Raw genomic sequence first — 16,701 nt, forward strand, 5'->3', positions numbered from 1 at the left:
GAACATGCACACGTCCTGTTGGCCACAATATCGTCCTGCATTAATGGGACAGGTGACCATTTATGTATATGGACACATACACGTATATGACACATTTATAGGTATTCATATACAGATTTGCTTCATCTCTTTGATTCACATAGTAAGAAGATGGACAAACAGTATAATGGACGTAAATCTCAAAATAGTTTTCTTACTACAGAAAAAACACAAGAATCTATAGAATCTTCATTCTGGGGCACCCGGGTGGCTCAGTCGGTGAAGTGTTCGACTTCGGTCTTAGGTCATGATCTCATGGCTGGTGGATTCGAGGCCCACATAGGGCTTGGGATCCTCTGTCTCCTCTCTCTCTTCCCCTCCTGCATATACTCCCTCTCAAAAATAAACATTAAAACAATTGTATAGATCTTCTTTTATCACCTAATTTAATATATGTACAATCCTTTCATAAATCCAACCGCAGCTTCCTTTCAAGCCAGGCACAGTCAACTCGATCCCAACTCAGCTCACCGCTTGCCACAAGCCTTCCCTTTCTGAGCTAGGCTCTGACCCATGGTAAAGGAGCCGGGGAAGAGCTGAATTTGAGGTCTGACGTCAATCAAGATGCCATCCTGTGTCCCTGTACCTCATAAGTCACTAAACTGGTGCTCCTCCAACCCAGAGAACCTCATCTGCCCAAGCCGGTGTCCCAAATTCCAGAGCTGGACAGGAACCGCAGGCGGGTGAGGCTCCCCCGAAATGTCCCCCATACAATCTCTGCAGTAGCTCTCAACTCCTCGACCCTGGGGGCAGGCCTGTGGCTAAAGGTGGGGCCAGCGGTGTCGGCCAGCAAAGCTGTGCTTTTAACTCAGAAAAGAATCCGCAGGAATAAAATAATTCTCTTACAGCAATTCTCCTTCTCAATCCACTCAGTGCTGAGGATCCCGAAGGAGCGACAGGACTCCCCGTAGGCGGCCAGGGAGCCACACAGCTGGAACTTCTTGTGGTTGTAGCAGCCGTCCAGGTAGCAGGACTCGTAGAAGGGGAGGGGGTCGAGGAGCCCGTAGCACGGCTGGAAGAAGCCCTTCATGTCCGTGAGCTTCAGGCAGTAGCCGTCGCCCTGCATCATCTGGATGTGCACGTTGTCACACATGGCCGCGTACTGCGAGAACTGCAGCTCATTACAGCTGGGGGCGACAAGTCTGGTCAGATAACGGGATGCCAAAACCACCGCCCGAGATCCCCGGTGGAAGGGAAGACCCCATCCGTTACCTCTTCTGCTAACCCAGAAGTGAGGCAAGCGCACGGATTCCAATGCTAATTGGCTATGTAATCTCACCTAAGTCAGGTAGGACTGGTCTCAGTCTCTCCAGCCCAGAAAACGACACAGTAGTTTCTACTGTTTTGGTTTTTTTTTTTTTTTTTTGAGAGAGAGAGAGAGAGAGAAACAGATTATGAATGGGAGAGGGGCAGAGAGAGAGGGAGACACAGAATCTGAAGCAGATTCCAGGCTCTGAGCTGTCAGCACAGAGCCCGACATGAGGCTCGAACTCACGGACCACAAGAGAATGATCTGAACCGAAGTCGGGTGCTTAACCAACTGAGCCACTCGGGTGCCCCAGTAGTTTCTCCTGTTGGTATCACTGGCAGAAGTGAGAGTAAACTAAATAGTGGGTGGGTGAGCCAGAGTGTCAGTCGAAAGGCAGATACTCATATAACTGTTAACCTTTGATACAACTGATACAATAACTGTGAACAGGCATTGATAAAATAACCAATTATAACTATAATAAGAATGAGAGTTACCATTATTATTAATCAATAATAATAATGATAGTTGGTAGAACAGTTGTCTAGAAGCCTTGGAGACCACTTCCAGTATAGCTAGCAGAGACCAAAAGCAAACCTTCACAAGAAAATTGGTATCCAGCTGAAATACTTTATAAAGGAAGAAGAGGAAGGAAGGGAGGGAGGGAGGGAGGAAGGAAGGAAGGAAGGAAGGAAGAAAAGGAAGGAAGGAAGGAAGGAAGGAAGGAAGGAAGGAAAGAAAGAAAGAAGGAAGGAAGAAAAGGAAGGAAGGAAGGAAGGAAGGAAGGGGGTGAGGGAGGGAGGAGCTCAAACAGAATCAGTTCCTCAGGAGGAGATTCTGGACTTCGCCACTTACAGGGCCCCTCACATAACTTATTCTGCTCTAGCTTCCATTTCGCCTAGAAAAGGAGGAGATTGGACTAGGTATCCCTGAGGTTTTCTTCCAGCTCCCGGTCCCATAATTCAGGATAGTCTTATTTATGAGGTAGTATCGAGTTTACATCTGCATCATTTCCCCATCTTGGTATTTAGCTGATGTTCGGTAGGTTGAAGTATAAGACATTGAGCCATTATACAAGGAACGAAATACCATGAAAAAGAAGCCTATCTATAGATCCAGCAATGTATTAACATGACACAGCAGCTCAGAGGTGACCTGAATTACGCACCTTTGGAATAGCTTGTTTAGTTCATTCTGTCTCAGCTGGCAAGAGAGGCGTCTCATAAGAACCTTGGCGACTTCTGTTTTTAAAAAGGGTTTCCTGATCCCCACCAACCTCTACCTGCACTACCTCAACCCAGCCTTCCGGTGAGAATCACAGGTACACAATTAGGCCCAGCCCTGGGGAGCAAGGGGTAGGTGGCCCTTCTTCTGGCCCAATTCCCAGCAGGTGGGCGCTGGCCAAGGCCTCAGTGTTCTAATCCTGGGCACTCTCTTCTCTTTGGCCAGGGGCTGGATGCCATGCCAATTCAGAATCAGATCATGCAAGCCCAGTTCCTTCCTCTGCTGTTCAAGAAATGACCGAGGCCTCTGATGTACCTATTTGTCTTCTGGAAACTCCAAAGACCTGGGGGGCTCGACCCTTTGCAGGAGGGGAGTGGTGATGCTATGGAAAGTGCATTCCTCATCAATACCTGTCACGGGTGCGGGAGGATTTGGGCCATTGAGCCTAGCAACGAGAACTCTCACCTCTTCTGCATGCCATTGGTTTTCCAGCTCTGGGCCAGCACCACGCTGCTCACCACTGGCTTCCCCCTCAAGGTCACATAATCGTCGGTTAAGTCCCCGTTGAAGTTGCCACAGAGGCCACAGACTTTGTTCTGCAGCCTGTCGCTGATGCTGATTTTTATGACATTGAAACCATTGTAGTAGATCCGGATGTCGGGGCTGGTGTCAATCACCAGGAACCCCTCGCTGCTGTAGATTTTGGTTGCCAGTCCAGTTACAAATGGAACATTCACTTGTGTGCCATTCACCTATTGGGGGGGGAAAAGAAAGAGATTACCTTTACAGCAGGGGTTGGCAAACTGTTACTATAAAGGGCCACTGCAAAAATGTTTCAGGCTTTGTGGGCTATACGATTTCTACTGCTTCTCGACTCTGCCCTCACGGCATGAAAACAGCCACAGACGATATATAATTAAATGAATGAGGCTATGTTCCAGTAACGCTTTATTTAAAAAAACAACAATAGGCAGCAAGTGGATTTGGTCGAATTCTGTAGTTTGCTGACCACTGCCCTAGAGTGTAAGTGCATTTGCTTATCTTACTGTCCACAGTTCCCCCCAAAGCAGCAAAATCCAGAGGCAGAAAGATGAAAAAACATTAGAAGGGTATAGTTCTCTACAAATGGCTGGATTTTGTATAAAACTTTCCCCGGCATAAACCAATTACTGAAATGAAATCCCAATCCTGTGCTAAGGGGTGTCTAAAATGGTTAAAAATGAATTTGGGGATCACTGCCATGTTTCTTATTTTCTTGTGTATAACGTCCAGACTGGAGGTCCCCCTCCCTCCCCAAAGGTCCTATAGGCAAGATATTTTCTGCATTCATCATTTTCCTACTTTCTAACAGTTTCTTTTCTTAGCCCTTAGGACAGAACATAATATGCTTTTCCTGTACTTACAAAATCAATCGAGTTTTTTTTCCCCCCAGGTTATTAGTACCTTTCGTTTCTTAAAAAAAAAAAAAAAGTTTCAAAAATATGATTCTTTACTATTTTGGCCAGCTTGGAGTGTTTTATTCAGCAATAATGTCAGTTCTGCTCTCTCAGGTGGTCACTTTTACTTTCTAGCTCCCGTATTCCGGAGCAATGCAGTTGTGTCTACGTGGGCCAATTTGCAAGAGGAATTGGAGTGTCAAAAACAGTAGCAGCTTTCACTGAAGTCAAAACCCACGATTAAAATCCAGACTCTTCCTTTTAAGCTTGCAAAATACCCCCCGTCTTTTGCCTAATGCTGGACACCAAGCTATTTGATGACTCTTCAAATAAAGATACACTCAATGCACGATTACCAGAGCCAACGGCAGAAAGCAGCATACATACAACAACACTCGATTCTGAAAAATGGTAATGTGCACGTCCTGGCTTTCCACCTGCCCCTCTCTAGCTGGAATCACAGCACTGGGGACTGGTTCCATCTTTCAGGTCTGCCTGCTGGTAACCAGCCTGGTTTAGCTGAGAGACTGGGGGTCGCTGTCAATCGTTCATCAGAGTAGATTATTTCTGAAATGGAAGGGGCAGGAGCAATCCAAGCCCAGGAGCCCTATCAGTTATGGGGGTGGGTGCTTTGTTTATATGCAAGCCTAAGATTCACTCGAAACCGGCCAGCCAGGCTAAGAGAAACCCACCATACCCAGCCTCCCGTTTTCTTTCACTTTGCTTTGTCATCATGGAGCCCGCTGATAGAGGGGGATGCTCCATCAGGTTTCTAGTGCGACAGGTATTTTTACAGGAAAATGCTCGCCTTCTCCAGTCTTATAGAAAGGATAGCAGAGTTGAAAGAGCTTGTCTTGGTACAGTTGATCAGAGCCAAGAACGCTTTTAAAGGCTCTTGAAAACAAACGAGATGCTTTTTTGGGAAATTAATCCAGAGTAAGAGCAGACTTATCTACCATTTTGTCACCTGAGCCTCTATTAGCACCCACGCTGTCATTACTGCCCTGAGACCTTGTCCATTTTCTTCGAGGCCCTCGGAATGGTGAGCAAAGGGCTAAACCAGGCCCGTTCTTAGTGCCTGCAGAATCTTTCTACTTTCATTCCTTAAAATCTGGCCATCTGTGTATGGCACCTAGGGGGCAACAACCCATGATCTCCAAACTTGGTTATCTGGGAAAACCGGCAGGTCCCTTAGCCACGGCCTTGTTCCGGGGCACGTTTCTCAAGAACCAACGTCAGGCTCGTCACCTTGACAGTGTTCCGGTCGTTGATGAGAATCTGCTCTTCGTTGATGTAGAAGTAGACGGGCGAGATGATGGTGAGGTTGGGCGCCGACCACTTGTCGAAGTTGATGATGAGCTGGAAGGAGATGTCGGGCAGCTTCTGGCAGATGGTGGAGAGCACGAAGGCGCAGTTGGCGGGGAAGCGCAGGAAGGCGCCGTCGAAGGTGCGGAAGACGCCGCCTCCGGCCGCCAGGCAGTAGGACGTCTTGGTGCTGAAGCAGCCGCGCACGCCGTTGCGCAGGGCGCACTCCTCGTCCGACTTGCACTGGCGCGGGTCGCACTGGATCAGGTTGCGCCGGAAGCAGCGGCAGCGCCGCGTGCAGTCGCTGTTCCAGAACAGCTGCTTGGGCTGGAAGAGAGGAGCCGCGGGCATTAATCCCGGCCGCGGGCAGGGCTGGGGACCCCAAGGCCTCTCCGTCCGGACCCTTTTTCCGGGCGGGGCTAGCCTACCTCTAACGGGGCTGGCATTCCCAGGAGGGAGCAGGCGGCGGGCTGTTGCCGTGCAAATACGACATCAGTTCCATGGAACTCAGATGCCAGACAATAGGCAATCGGGTCTTTATTAGTTTCGATCAAGAACTCGGGAATCTTTACTGCTGGATTGTAGTGTTAATCACAGCCAACCTGGGAGTGTGCAGCTGTTAAAGCAAGTAGGTGAATAGGAAGGATATTTGGTAGACAATTATCCCGGCGAGTACCGGCTCCACTTTGAGGATGAAATTTAAAAATTTGCTCAAGGATGATAAAACCAGCCTTTCATATCTTAAATAGGTTAAAAGAAAGTTATAACCAATTCCTAGGATGAATCATTTCAATATTTCGCTGAAGTCACCGCTCCAAACTTTTTCCTGATACTACCTACTTCTAAATTACTTCTGTTTGCAACTACCTCCATTCCTACGTGCCCCGAAGTGAGAGATGTAGAGAACAGAGGTGTCTGGTTTCCATCCCAGCCCTGCCACCCTACAGGGGCCACCCTGAGGAGCATTACCAACCTCCCAGAGGGTCCCTTTGCTCAGCTTTAAATTGGAGATAATAAAGTCTTGCAGGGCAGCTGTGAAGATTAAATTAAATAAGACGTGTAAAGCACGTTTCCTGGCATAGAGTAGGCAATGTTAATAAATAGTAGCCGCTGTTATTCCTGGAAAAGAGTCACTCATTCTCTTTCGAGAAGGTGAGAAATTATATAGTTATAGCAAATACCTCTAACAAAGTACATCCTCAATGGTGGTGGCTATTCTTTCCTATTTTTCCCCAAACAAGCAATAATCTGTAGACACAATTCCACTCGGAGCCTGTGCTCTTGAACATGCACTTGTTCTAGATTGAGAACTCCAAGGAGTTCGGTTGGAAATTTGGTCATGATTGTCCAGGTGGGGCGTAGTCTCAACAAGCAGACTGTGTCATCCAGATGGAAGCACCGATTCAATTTACCAGAACAGAACAGTGCTTTCCGGAAACGCTGTTTTAATGGCACAAGAAGGCCTCTGCTCCTCTCTGGTCACCGCTTTCCGCTTTATCTATAGACTTATCAAAATCCCGGCTGTCCCATGCAGATATGACTCTGATTCAAAGGCAAACGGAGAACAAGATCTTGCAGGACAAGCTTCCTCAGTGCAGTGCACTTCAAGATGCCATTGCCGATTCTTTCATTCTCAAAGTGAAGTCGTTCCCGGAACCAACTCTTTCCTCCTCCCAGACCTGTAAAATATTCTGGGTGCCAGCAGCCTTGCAAATTGGCTTCATTCCTCTTATCAGATTTGCAGAATAATTGAGTGGATGGTCTGGCCTCTCTCTGATAAGAAGTCAGACGTTACATGGGTGGAAAGAGAAAAATAACCTGGCATCTGTGGATATGATAAAGGGTAAATAACTCATCCCACAGGAGAACTTGATCACGAAACTAGCTTCACCGTGAAGTCACTGGGCCCCTCGTGGCTTTCTTTACCTTAATTAGACCTGGCAATGACAGCTGGGTGATTACTCTACATGCTAATGGCTAGATGTGTTATCCCTTTATTTCCAAAGAAATTTGTTGTATACACAAGCCCCCGAGCTTGTCTGAATCGTGGCAAGTAGATGTGGGTTATTTGTTCGGTGAGTTTGCTGCTTCCCAGATATAAGCAGTTGTCAAAACCCACTGACTGTCTGATGAAAATCAGATAATAATGTTTATGGTACTAATAGCTGCTGAGAGCCGTACCTGCCTTTCCTGAGAGTTCCAAGGGCTTTTATATGCATCATTTCATTAACACGCCTGGATTTTTTTATTTACAAAATGCTACTTGAGGGAATAAAAACAACAAAAACAACAGCAGCTACCAATTACTGAACTACTAGGTGCCAGACACTAGGCGAGGCGTGTGGTGTAGATGGTTTATACAACAAGCTAGTGAGCTGGTGTTATTAGCCACGTTTCATAGACAGGGCTCCTGACGCTCAGGGAAATGACGCAGTTTCTCAGGGGTGGCTCGGCGAGGCTCAAACCCAGGTCCCGTTCCATAGTGCCACAGACCCTCGGGATCCCTGCTGAGGAGCACCTGATGCCCCTGGTGGATGGAAACATTTCAGTAAGTCTCTGGATCCGGGAGCAGAGACTGTAAGGGTGCTTTTTCACCTTTGAGCCTGGTTATCGCTCCTCTGAGACTGTCAGGAAAATGAATGTTCTGTTACTTTCGTCTCATGTGTTCTGCCTTTTCCTCTCAAATAATTGGTGTTTCTAAACCCACCTCCCCCGAGAAGTCTTCTTGGATTCGTTCTAATCCTCTACTCCACTTCTGTCTTCCGACTAGAACAGCGAAGCAGACTTCCCACCCAACGCGGAACTGAAGTAACTTCCGCATTCATTCTCTTTTATTGACTCTCAAAATAAAATCAGCTTGGTTGTTCTCGAACAAGCCACTGCATTTTTACAAAAAGGGAGGCTTTCTTTGTTTTTTGCCTAATTTATTTCCAGTCCAGACATTTCAATTAGATTTTTTTCTAATGCTGCGATTCTTTTTCATTTAAAATTGATTAGTTCTGTAGGGTATTATTTTTCACTTGTTGATAGTTATTCTGTAACTGTTTTCGTGTTCTTTTTCTTTTTTAATTATTTTTTTTAACGTTTATTTATTTTTGAGAGACAGAGCGCGAGCGGGGGAGGGTCAGAGAGAGAGGGAGACACAGAATCCGAAGCGGGCTCCAACTCATGGATTATGAGATCGTGACCTGAGCTGAAGTCAGATGCTTAACCGACTGAGCCACCCAGGTGCCCCTAAATAAATGTATTTTATTCTTAGAAAGAGAGAGAGACAGAGCACGTGGGGGAGAGTAGCAGAGGGGGGAGAGAGAATCTTTTTTTTTTTTAATTTTTTTTTAACGTTTATTTATTTTTGAGACAGAGAGAGACAGAGCATGAACGGGGGAGGGGCAGAGAGAGAGGGAGACACAAAAGCGGAAGCAGGCTCCAGGCTCTGAGCCATCGGCCCAGCGCCCGACGCGGGGCTCGAACTCACGGACTGTGAGATCGTGACCTGAGCTGAAGTCGGATGCTTAACCGACTGAGCCACCCAGGCACCCCGGGGGGAGAGGGAATCTTAAGCAGGTTCCACGCTCCGTGTGGAGCCTGACGAAGGGCTTGATCCCACGACCCTTCATGACCTGACCTGAAATCAAGTCAGATGCTTCAATGACTGAGCCACCCAAGAGCCTCTTTTTTTTTAAAGCGCATGTTTTTCTCTCCTTAAAAGACTCGTAAGATCCGTAAGGCAGGGAACATGCTTTCTCACCCCCAGCAGCACCTCCAGAACAATGATCTCCAAATAGCAGATACTCGACACTTGCACTTGTTCCCTGTCAACTCACCAATACAAGATGTTTGTGTCGTTTACAGAGACTGGGCTTGAGGCGGAACCACAGACCAAATACCTTCCCCAGGAAGGGCCTTTTCTAGCTTTGTATCGTGGCACATAAAGAAGCATTGGAAAGCACAAAAAGAAAGCGATTCAGTGATCTATCGTATAATGTTTTACTGAGCGGCCTCTACAAAGGGCATCTTCATCGGCTCTATGCGGAAGCCCCCACGGAGAGGGGCGCAGAGGGCAGCATGTGGGGGGCAGAGCATTAAGCAGTCCAGACAGAACTCTCCGGAGAGGGCACCGAGTGACGAGTGGCACACGAGGAGATGGTAGCCTTCAGGCGCTTTCATGGAGCTTCAAGAGCCCGGAGAAGGAAGGCCGTTCCTCTTGGCCTCCAGCGCCATATTTTCCAGTTAAAAATGTCCTCAGCCAAGACAGCTACAAATGTCAGATTCATAGCCACCGTATTTCCAAACCATAGGCGCGTCAGAAGCTCTCAAACCGAGATTTACAGGAGAGGCAATCAGAAGAGCCTCACGACAGGCAAGGTGGGGAGAGAGACGCCCAGGCTAGCGAAGGGCGTGGGTGAGCAGCGCGGGAGGCCTTGCCGATGCCAAGGACGGAGGCCGGAAGGGGGGTGAGGTCCAGATGGGCGTTTCCTCATCAGGTTCTCAGCCGGCGGGAGCCTCGCCTGACCCCTCCTCGACCCCTCTGCCCTGCCCCGCCTCCCCCTCCTCGTAATGAAGTGGGGAAGTGGGGACGCTGGGCAACCGGGCGTCGCAGGGCGGCCTGACAGCGGGGCCCGGGGCCCCAGGCCCGCGCAGGGCGGGGCCGCCTACCTCGTAGTACTTGCCGTCCGCGTAGCAGCCGCAGCTGTGGGGCAGGATGCAGCTCTTGCCGTTGAGGACGTAGCCGGCGTCGCACTGGCAGCCCTCCACGCAGTAGTGGTTGCAGTCGCTCTTGAGGCGGATGGCGGCGCAGCGCGGCTGGCAGACGCTCACGCAGCTCTCGTAATGGCTGTTGGGGGGGCAGGTGACGGCTGGAACGGAAGACGCGCGTCAGGCCTCGCACGCCCACTGGGACGGTGCTCCGGGAAGTTTCCTTCCGGCCCGCCGTTTAGGCCCTCCGGGAGGCGGAGGCCTGGCCCGGAGGGAGCCCTGCCGCGAACCCCCCTCTGCTTCTGGAAAGCCCCCCTCTGACTCCTCGCGGCTTCCTTCCGTCATGGACCGCAGGGCAGGTGAGGTTACTGGGGTTTCCTCACATCTTTGTCCCCTGCTCGGCCTGGCTTCTTGAGGGCCGCTGTAACCCTGCCACCTTAACCCCGCCTCCCATCGTGCACCTCGACTTCAGTCAGGCACCCCTGCTGGCCCCCCGGGGCACCTGGCACTCATGCCTGCTTTTAGACCTCGCTCCTGTTGGGCTGCCGTATTCGTGCCCTCCTCATCCTCTTGGCCTACCCCAACCCCCCACTCTTCCAGCCCTCCGTGGAGCCCCCTCTTACTGGTAAAGCCAATGGCAACCCGCCTGCACCCCAGAACTTCCACAGAATCTTTTCTAAGCCTGGAGTGCGTAAACGGCGGCCCTCCCCGGACCCCCCCCCCCCCCCGGATTTCTGAGGAGGCAAGTGTGTGCACATGCGTGGGTGTGTCAACTATGTTCTACCATTTTCAAATGCATGTGGCTGCTCTTATGGAAGACAGTCAGGGTCCTGGTGACCAGTGGGACTCCGGAGCCAGCCGTAGGAGACCGGAGCCAGTCACATAGCCTCTCTGGGCCCCAGCTCCTTACCTGTAAAATGCAGGTACTTACAGCACCTACTTCATGGCTGGGTGGGAGCAATTATGTGGGTCTGTGTGCCTGGAACAGTGCTGAGCACGGACGTGTTCGATGTTAGCGGATCAATCAAGATAGGTTCGCTTAAAAGTTTTGTAGAGGCTATTGTTTTAATCAATGCATATGAAAAGCACAAGGACTATTATGTCAGAACTTCTTCTCTATACCATATACAGTATATATTTAGGGCACATTTTGTTTTTTAAATTGTCTGACGGTAAAGGGGCACCTGGGTGGCTCAGTCGGTTGAGCATCCGACTCTGGATTTCGGCCCACGTCATGATCCCAGGATTGTGGGATTGAGGCCCGCGCTGGGCTCCATGCTGAGCATGGAGTCTGCTTAAGATTCTTTCTTTCTCTCTCTGCCCTTCTTTCTCCCTCTCTCTCAAAAAAAAAAAACAAAAAACAAAAAACAATTTTAAATTATCAAATGGTAAAAATAGACTTTTTGGTGCACGGTTCTATGGATTTTAACAGATGTATACTTCATGTGTCCAAAACCACTATCTACTGTGGTTTTAAAAACATTAAATTTAGGGGCGCCTGGGTGGCTCAGTTGGTTAAGTGTCCGACTTCGGCTCAGGTCTTGATCTCACAGCTCGTGGGTTCAAGCCCCGCATCAGGCTCTGTGCTGATGCCTCGGAGCCTGCAGCCTGCTTCAGATTCTGTGTCTCCTTCTCTCTCTCTGCCCACCCCCCCCCCCTGCTCATGCTCTGTCTCTCTCAAAAATAAATATTAAAAAAAATTTTTTAAATAAAAACATTAAATTTAAAAGATAGTACCTACATGTGGTAGACAATGCAAGCCATACATGTAAAAGTGCAACAGAAAAGCAACCTCTGGTAACAAATTGCAGCTGAATCTTCCAGAAATCTTCTAAGCATGTACAAACACACGTGTGTGCGTGTGTGTGTGTGCACGCACGTGCATGCGTGTATTCCATCTCCACTGTCTTCACACGAATGGGAGCATAGTATCCATATTTTCCTGCTCATTGCTTTTTCATGGCGACTTTCCTTCCATTACCCTTGAATTATTGGTTTTGCCCTGCTACATGGTGTGTATTTTCCGTTTATGATGATGCTGCAGTGAACATCCTTGGACATTTATCTTTGACCTCCTGAGTAAATGAATCTGTACAGTAAATTCCTGGAAGCGGAATTACTGGGTCAAAGGGTATGTACATTTAAATTTTTGATAGATGCATTCGAATTGCCCTCTAAAGAGCCTGTGCCGATTTGCTCTGCTACCGAGGCTATACGAGGGGGTTTATTTTCTCACAACCTCACTGATTGTTTAGCACCAAGCCTTCTGATCCTTGGAAATACCAAAGGTTAAATGTCATATATAAATATGATATATACATATTTCCATCCCATGTATAAATGGAATTACTGACCGGAATATGTGGAGAACTCTTAAAACTCAACACAACAACAACAAAAACCCAATTCAAAAATGGACGAAGGGCTTGAATAGACATTTTTCCAAAGACGATGACATATGAATGGCCAATATACGCTCAACATCACTAATCACCAGGGAAATAAATACTAAAACTACAGTGAAAGGTATACCTGCCATCTCACACCCATTAGGGATGACTACTATTTTAAAAACCCCAGAAAACCCATTGTTGGCAAAGATGTGAAAAGATAACACGTGCAATTTGGCGGGAATGTAAAATGGTACAGCTGACGTGGGAAACAATATGCCGTGGGAAACAAAAAGAATTATCATATGACCCAGCAATGCCACTTCTAGACACATGCTCACAAATTTTGAAAGAAGATTCTCCAAGAGCTCTTTATACACGTATGTTCACAGCGGCATTTTTCACAATAGCTAAAACACGCCAGTAATCCCAGAGTCCCTGGTTGGATTAATGGATAAGCAAAATGTGGTGTATGCACGCAATGGGATATTATTCACCCTTGAAAAGGAAGGAAACTCTGCAGTATACCACAACATGAATGAGTCCTGAGGACATTATGCTAAGGGAAAGAAGCCGCCCACAAGAAGGCAGATGCTGTATGATTCCACTTACAGGAGCTATCCAAGGTCTTCAAGTTCATAGTGACAGAAAACAGAACAGTTGGTTGCCAGGGGCTGGGGTGGGTGGGGAACTGGAGAGTTAGTGTTTCATGGGTATAAAGGTTCAGTTTTGCGAGATAAAAAGAGTTCTGGAGAGGGATGGTGGTGGTGGTTTCACAGTAATGTGAATACAATGTGAGTACTTAATGCCATTGAACTGTATGCTTAAAGATGGTTAGCATAGTAAATTTTATGTTCTGTGTATTCTACAGCAGTAAAAACTTGAAAAAAAATGACTATGCCCTTACTTAGTTTGCATTCTTTATGAGGCTGATTATCTTTACGTTTGCTTATAATCCTTTCGTATGTCTTCTTCTGTGAACTGCCTTTTCGTGTCTTCTGCACATTTTGTGTTGTTGAACTTTTTTTTCTTATTAAATTGTAAAAGCTTTTTAAAAATTAAAAATATGGGCATGCAAGCTGGTGCAGCCACTCTGGAAAACAGTATGAGGTTCCTCAAAAAACTAAAAATTGAACTACCCTATGACCCAGCAATTGCACTACTAGGCATTTCTTCACGGGATACAGGTGTGCTGTTTCGAAGGGACACGTGCACCCCCATGTTTATAGCAGCACTATCAACAACAGCCAAAGTATGGAAAGAGCCCAAATGTCCATCGATGGATGAATGGATAAAGAAGATGTGGGATATATACACAATGAAGTATTACTCGGCAATCCAAAAGAATGAAATCTTGCCATTTGCAACTACGTGGATGGAACTGGAGGGTATTATGCGAAGTGAAATTAGTCAGAGAAAGACAAAAATCCTATGACTTCACTCATATGAGGACTTTACGAGACAAAACAGATGAACATAAGGAAAGGGAAACAAAAATAATATAAAAACAGGGAGGGGGACAAAACAGAAGAGGCTCATAAATATGGAGAACAAACTGAGGGTTACCAGAGGGGTTGTGGGAGGGGAGATGGGCTAAATGCGTTAAGGGCAGTAAGGAATCTACTCCTGAAATCACTGTTGCACTATATGCTAACTAATTTGGATATAAATTTAAAAAAAGAAAAAAATGAAATGAAAATGAAATAAATAGCTAAAAACCAAGAGGGAGACAAGAGGTTGTAACATATCCTGAGGTCACTATGCCTACATACGTAATGCCCTTAAAGTCTAAGGCAATGAACACAATCAAAAATAAAATCTGAAAAAAAAAATTAAAAATAGACTTTTGTCTGTCATGTGTTACAAAATGTTTACCGTTTGTCTTTTAAATTGCTTCTTCTTCTTCTTTTTCTTTTTTTCTTTTTGGACCTGTATTTGATTATGCTCTTTGCCATAGAGAAATTTAAAATTTTTAAGTTGTCAAATCTACGAGGTTTTTCTTACGGCTTTGAGTGTTTTGCTGAGGAAGGCCCTCTCTACTGCAAGATTAACAAAAACAAAAACGAAAACGCCTTTGTCTTCTCCGAGTACGTTTATAACTTACGTTTTTATGTTTGATCTTGGTTCTGTCTGGATCTTATTTTGGAGTGAGGAGTGAAAGGAGGCTTTCGCTATTTCCCCTCTTCTATTTTGTCCTTTGTCCTTTTCCTGTCTATTGAAGAATAAATACATTCCCCCCCCCCCCCCCCCCCCCCGCCCAGTAATTTGAAATGCCAGTTTTACTGAATGTTAATTTCTCTTTAGAGTTTGAGCCTATTTCTGGATTTTCTCATCTTCCCACTGGTTGATCTGGCTGTTCATGCGCCAGTGTTAACTTGGTTTTGTTACCGAAGCTCTACAATACATTTTAATATCCGAGAAGATCCACTACTGATTTAGCCTACTGTTGTTCCAAGGATGCTGATCCTATTTTCCCGACTAGACTCTGAACTATTTTGTCCTTCTGAGTCTTCCATGAGGTCCAAAACAGTGCTGAGATCAGGGTAGGTGGTTAATAAAACATTTGATTCTTGAAAGCAACCTTTAAAAGTTCCTCATGTGGATCGTCTCCACCCAAACGACGTACCGAGAGCTGTGGGGGATGATGTCTCTGCCCCTGGATTTCTACTGTGGTCGTGAACGTGACTCTTGTTGTGGGCAGGGCACTGATTTATTTAGCCTTTGTGTCCCAGGTGGGCAGGATATATGGATCCCCCGTAAAAGCAATGTAGTAGAATACAGTGGACAAGGGCGGGGGGATTGGACTGACTGGTTTGAGCCCCGGTTCTGGCACTAACTAGCAGGGTCACCTGGGCAGGTTACCTACGCTCTCTAAACCTCTGTTTCCTCCTCTGTAAAAATGCAGATAGCATTCCCTCATCAACTAGTTGTTAAGATAAAACGAGGCGTAATTTACAAAGCTCCTAGTTCAGTGCCTGGTACATCGGTGACAGCTTCTGCTATTAATTGAATAGCAGTTGAATAAATTCAACAAGAATTTATTGGATCTGCAGAAAAATGTGGGAGAGAACCCTTCATTACCAGACTTTGGACCCAGGACTCTGAATAAAAGGGAAAATGAAAATGACACTCAGCTTGACTGAGCGTTCACCAGGTGTCAAGCAGGGGGTGGCACACGGATCACAAGACATCATCACACTTAATTCTCAGTGGCCCCCGCAGACCTGATCCTGTACAGAGGTCCTCCTGTACACCTGCTGCAGCACCAGGGGGGGCTCCAGTCCCTGGGGCCCCTGGCCTGCCCAGGGTTGGAGGGGCGGCACTGCCCAGAGGAAAGACCACTGCCTGCAGCCACTTTCCTTGGGAAAGTTCCTGCGTTTCTCTGAGCTTCACTTTCCTCCTCCAGAAAATGGGACTATTAATAGCACCTGCTTTACAGGGTTGCTGGGAGGAGAATATGAGTGAGGACTCATATGGCACCTAGAATAGTGCCTGGCACCCAGTCAGAGACAAGTCACTGTTATGCATATAATTTTCTTCTCCTCCTGCTTACTGTAGACTCACCAACTACACAGCTAATTTAAGTCTCCCATTAAGGGGCTGAAGGAATGATGGACTCAGCTGAGTGAATGTTAAGGAGGGGTTAGTAATTAAGACAACTGACCTCCCTCTCCCCCCTCTAAACCTATTTGTTCAACTTGCGTGAAGTTTTCCACTTCATTTACAGATGTGGTAATTGAGTAATAAATTATCCCATTGATAGGGATAGCCAAAATCATTGAAAAACAACAGCATTCTACCTTGTCACCAACAAGGGGTAAGTTTAACAGACAATTCCGGTTTAACCCTTTTCCCCCCGAAAACACGAGTTCTCATATCTCAACATGCGGGTGTTGAATTGGATTAATTCTTGGGGGTGGGGGACAGGGGACTGTGAACCCTGCCCTCACTGCTCAGAGGTTAACATCAAGTCAGATATGGTTACTAACAACCCTATTCACGACAGGCTCTCTGTGTTCACCAATCTCAGATTGAATGGCTGAGTTAAGACTCTGTCTCCTGCAGCTTTTCTCTGCTTCTGAAATTCAAAATGGAAAACTCAGCTGCCTCCAACTGTGCCCGCCCCCCCATCCCCACCCACATACCTCCTTTAAAGCATGATTTTTTTCTCTTATTTTAGCATTTCTTTTCCCTAGTCGCTACCACCATCCATCTTAACAGAAGCTGTCTTTCGGATCTTTGCCCCTGTCCTGAAGTGCCAAGGTAGGGGAAAGTCAAACCCTCTTAATGAGGGTTGGCCATAATGTATCCAGCCTAAGCCCTGCTGGCAGGCAACTGGTCTGGGCAGGGATGGGGCCCAAGG

General features: G+C 47.0%; 1 protein-coding gene across 1 annotated transcript in view; it reads right to left on the reverse strand.

Moving 5' to 3' along the window:
• Positions 1–16,701, reverse strand: part of TECTA (tectorin alpha) — a 70,380-nt gene that overhangs the window by 12,698 nt on the left and 40,981 nt on the right. The window contains exons 12-15 of the mRNA XM_049620884.1: positions 9,910–10,109; positions 5,197–5,580; positions 2,978–3,264; positions 886–1,181 (exon numbers count right to left, since the gene is read on the reverse strand). Of these exons, the coding sequence (XP_049476841.1) occupies positions 886–1,181; positions 2,978–3,264; positions 5,197–5,580; positions 9,910–10,109 (1,167 nt within the window). The remainder of the gene's footprint in view (positions 1–885; positions 1,182–2,977; positions 3,265–5,196; positions 5,581–9,909; positions 10,110–16,701) is intronic.

The sequence above is a fragment of the Panthera uncia genome, chromosome D1, assembly GCF_023721935.1.
Source record: "Panthera uncia isolate 11264 chromosome D1, Puncia_PCG_1.0, whole genome shotgun sequence".
In the NCBI taxonomy this organism is placed as follows: domain Eukaryota; kingdom Metazoa; phylum Chordata; class Mammalia; order Carnivora; family Felidae; genus Panthera; species Panthera uncia.